Source organism: Neofelis nebulosa, chromosome 4 (genome assembly GCF_028018385.1).
Source record: "Neofelis nebulosa isolate mNeoNeb1 chromosome 4, mNeoNeb1.pri, whole genome shotgun sequence".
Taxonomy (NCBI): Eukaryota; Metazoa; Chordata; class Mammalia; order Carnivora; family Felidae; genus Neofelis; species Neofelis nebulosa.
This window is the reverse complement of record NC_080785.1, coordinates 113,726,708-113,730,693: the sequence shown is the minus strand read 5'-3', so window position 1 is coordinate 113,730,693 and position 3,986 is coordinate 113,726,708. Positions and strand designations below refer to the sequence as shown.

The 3,986-nt window shown below is 60.2% G+C and overlaps 1 protein-coding gene across 2 annotated transcripts in view; it reads left to right on the top strand.

Annotated features, from left to right (window-relative positions):
• Window positions 1–2,144: 2,144 nt before the first annotated feature.
• NUP210 (nucleoporin 210) overlaps window positions 2,145–3,986 on the top strand; it is a 109,373-nt gene continuing 107,531 nt past the window's right edge. Inside the window, exon 1 of one of the 2 annotated variants that reach the window (XM_058725848.1) lies at window positions 2,145–2,417. In XM_058725848.1, coding sequence (XP_058581831.1) covers window positions 2,245–2,417 — 173 coding nt within the window. In that variant the 5' untranslated portion in view covers window positions 2,145–2,244. The remainder of the gene's footprint in view (window positions 2,418–3,986) is intronic. The other variant, XM_058725847.1, reaches the window with a different exon arrangement.

Sequence of the window (3,986 nt, the reverse complement as noted above, 5' to 3'; positions counted from 1 at the left end):
CGGAAGGACCCCTGTGCTGTTGCCAGTTTCGGGTTACTCTGAATAAAGCTGCTGTGAACATCTTATGTACAGGTTTTTGTGTGCACATAAATTTTCTTTTTCTTCTGGGATAAATGCCCAAGAGTATACATGTTTGTTTTTAATGAATTAGTTGTCATATTTTCCAGTCGAGAGATTTCACCTAAAAAAATCCATGTTCCTGATTTCTCCTCCCTAATCACAACATCTGGAAAGACAAGGCACAGCAACTCATGATCCTAATGGGTCAGAGCATTCCAGTCCCCTTATGCCCTGCCTAGTCCCTTTTATTTATTTACCTGCCTGCCAAGGCTTCTGGTTTACCTAAGTAAGTGGGCAGAATTGGAACACAATGGGTTTTGTATATACACATGTCTGCAATTTCTCTGCTCAAGCAGAAAACACTGGTTGCCTATGGGGAAGTGGCCGTGAGGGGGAATCACTGTTACTGCGAGCCCTTTGGGGCTTTTTTAGTTTAAGCCACCTGACTGTATGACCACAAAAATGAATAAAATATGCAAACAAGAACACTAACATTTCCTCACAGATGCCCCTCTGGCACCGCTTTTCCCCTCAACTCTTCTGTTTCTTCAGAGAAGAGAATCCGGTGGAATTCCCCTTCCCAGAGCACCTGGTTCCACACAGGCAAAAAGCCCCTAGCTCTGGGATCTAGCTTCTCCAAATGCACATGTTCCCTGGTCTGGGGTCTTAAGGCTTTGACCCCCAAACACCCCTCATCATCATCCAAAAGCCCGATGACCCCTGGGCCTCTCTGAAGTCCAATCGGGTATCCATCTATACCCAGTCCTGGGGCCACCTCCTCCAAGAAGCCTTCCCAGCCTGACTGAAATTCAGCATCTCCTTCCTTGTCAGGCAGTGGCATTAATGCGTGCCTTTTTGGTTACAATTCAGTGCACACTTCCTGAAACTTTTACACAAGCTGGTCTGGTGCACCCTCACCCCACCCCTTTCCTGACCTCCCACTAGACTGCCCCCCTCACCCCGCCCCCCCCCCCCCACCTTGCAATAGATTGACATTTTGGAGGCACTGGTGCTGCGTTGTGTCTGCTGAACCCACTCCCTCATGCAAATCATGACAAAGACATCTACAAACCACAGAGCACAAGACGTAGACTGAATGTAAGATCCAAGATCTCTGCATGCAGATGAATTCAGTGATGCTGAACATTCTTCTCTTTTGGAGGGGAGAGGGGGTAGAGTGAGCTCCGGCAGTGCTGGTGCTCCAAATCTGCCCTTTGGGTAACCTCCCTGACTTCCAGAAGCCAGAAGACAAGGGCTTTGGGATCTGAGAGCCCTAGCACTGCTTGCTGGGTGATCTTCGGGCCACTCAACCTGTTTCCTCCAGGAGAAATGGGGATCATAATCTCTCTCCGGCCGGGCAGTGTGGAGGCTGAAGTGGGAGGAAGCACCCAGACAGCTCTCAGTGCTTCAGCAGGTCGCTGCCCCTTGTGGAACCCGGGTCCCTCTTCTGGAAAGCACAGACCGGGGTGAAGTGCACCTCGGCACTCCGCTTCCCCAGATTTCCGGGGTGCCTGACCCTTTGCGTGTCGACGGTCAGCCTCCCCGACCGAGTTCACGGTTACGGCCTCGTTTGAGCCGCGTCCAGGCCCGGCTCAATTGCCAGAGGCGAACAGAGCTGAATGAGTGGCTGCGGGCAAGGCCGCAAGGCTCCACACTGGTGCCCAGTACAGCTGGAGAGTTTGAAACCTCTGGGTTTGAGCGCGGAGACCAGAAAACCGGGCAGCGGATCCCGCGTGGTAGAGGGGTGGCCCGCAGGCGCACGCGTTCAGGCTGACCCCACGTGGGCGCGCGCCCTAGCCTCTCATCCCCCGCCTTACGGTGGCTCGGGCACGGGCCCCAACCCCCACCGTGTCCCGGGGCGCGTGTCCCACATTACCCACCCTCACCCCGCCCGCACTGCGCGGCCAAGGGCGCGCGCGCTCTAGAGGCTCCCTCCGCCCCGCATGGTCGGGGGCGCGCGGGCCGGGGCCGGGGGTGGGGTCGCCACGGGCTCGGCCCCTTCAGTTCCCGCGCTCGGGCCCCGCCGAGGCCCAGGAAGTGGCCCTAGGCCGCGGCCCTCGCCCCGCCTCCTCCCGCCCGCGCTTATCACCTGCTGGCCCGGCGCACGCGGGCGGGGAAGGAGGGCGACAGGGGGAGCGCGCGGGCGGCCAGGAGCCGGGTCGCCGGAGGTGAAGCGCGGCGAGGATGGCGGCGCGGGGCCCGGGGCTACCGCCGCTGCTGCTCGCGCTCTCGGTGCTGCTGGCGCTGGGTCCCACCGCCGCGGCGGCCAAGCTCAACATCCCCAAAGTGCTGCTGCCCTTCACGCGGGCCACGCGCGTGAACTTCACGCTGGAGGCCTCGGAGGGCTGCTACCGCTGGTGAGGCGCGCGGCCCACGGCCGGAGGAGGGAGGGCCCCGGGGCCGGGCGGGCCGGCAGGCGGGCGCGCGCTGCAGGTGCGCCGGCGCGGGGAGAGCGCGGCCGCGGCTCGCCGGGCCGGGCCGCGCGGGGCCGGCGGGAGCGCGCGGCTTCCGGGGCCGGGGCGGGCGCCCGGGGGCCGGCGGGGCGGCCGGGCGCGCCCCCAGCGGGCCCGCGCGCAGCAGGTGCGCCGGCGCGCGCTTTCTGGGCACCCGGGCCGCTGCCAGGCCGCCCAGGCCCGCCGGAGAGGCCGGCCGCGCGGAGCTCGGCTGCTTGCGCGCGGGTCGCCGTCACTGCGCATGGCGCCGCCTGGGCCTCCGCGCGCCTCCGGCTGGAAGGGAGCGGGGCCCGGGCCGCAGCTAGCTGTTTGTGCGGGAGGAGGGAGCCCGAGAGTCGGCCTGACTTGAGGAAGGGCTCCGGGAAGGCCCTACCAGGAAAGGGGTCTTCAGGACTTCCCCTGTGGGGAGAGGAGTGCCCTGGAGCTCCTGGGCCGGGGATGGGGGTCCGCGTGGTCTTACTCTTCCCCTTCATGTCCAGGACTCTGGGGAGCGGATGCTCAAGGCCCTACAAAGCCCTAGCCCGGAGACGCAGGTTTCTTGGTTTTGTCCGGTGATGGGGGACTCATCTCTGGCGCCGGACTGGTGTGGGAGTTGGGTTTGTGGGGAAGTATGAAAGGCGTGCGTGGGAAGAATCATACCCGTTCGGCATCGTTGGGAGGAACATAAACCTTTGATGAAAGGTCTTGCGAAGGAAACCCTAGGGACCCATTTTACAGATGAGAAATGAAATGCAAGGACTGGTTGGTGATTCACCTCCGGTTGTCCAGAGTGGGGTTAAGCCTTTATGCTCAAAACTCAGGCTTTTTTTTTTCTGTCCCCTCCGCGCTTCCTGGGGCATCAGGAATTCTACATTCATTGTGGAGGGGTGGGATCTTGGAAACCCCAGAAAAGAATGAAACTAGAGGCCTCCGTTTGTTCCCTCTTACCCCCTAGACCGAGAGGCCTGGCTGGGCAGGGTAATGTGGCTCAGACCGTCCATCTAAGCCGCCAGAGAATTCAACTTCTACTCGTGCGGGTGGAGACAGCCCAGGGTGTGACTGAGGCCCCACCTTGCTAGAGATGAAAAAAGGCGGTTCTCTGCCCGCTGGCTTCCATGAGGCGCTTTTGCCTGTCCCTTCCTTTTCCTGTTTGATGCCTGGGCCGGTGCTGAGGCTCAACAAGGTGTGATCACGTTTCAGAGAACAGGTGTGCGTATGTATATTTTGAGTCTGTCTGGATATCAGTGTGTGCCTATGAGGCAGACATGCTTGACCCCCCACCCTGGCCCAGAGCAGCGGTCTTCCTCCTCAAGGATGCCGTTTGCAGCTATGTGTTTTCTGAAAGCGGCCTTGTGAAATAAAGCCATGCTGAGTCAGCCAATTGCATTTGGGGCTTAGTGCCTTATGCCCCGGGAGGGTCTTGTTTCTGGCTTGGTACCAGAGGCTGGCCTTTGGCTCAGAAGTTTTCTATATACCTGACTAGGGCCTTGTCTT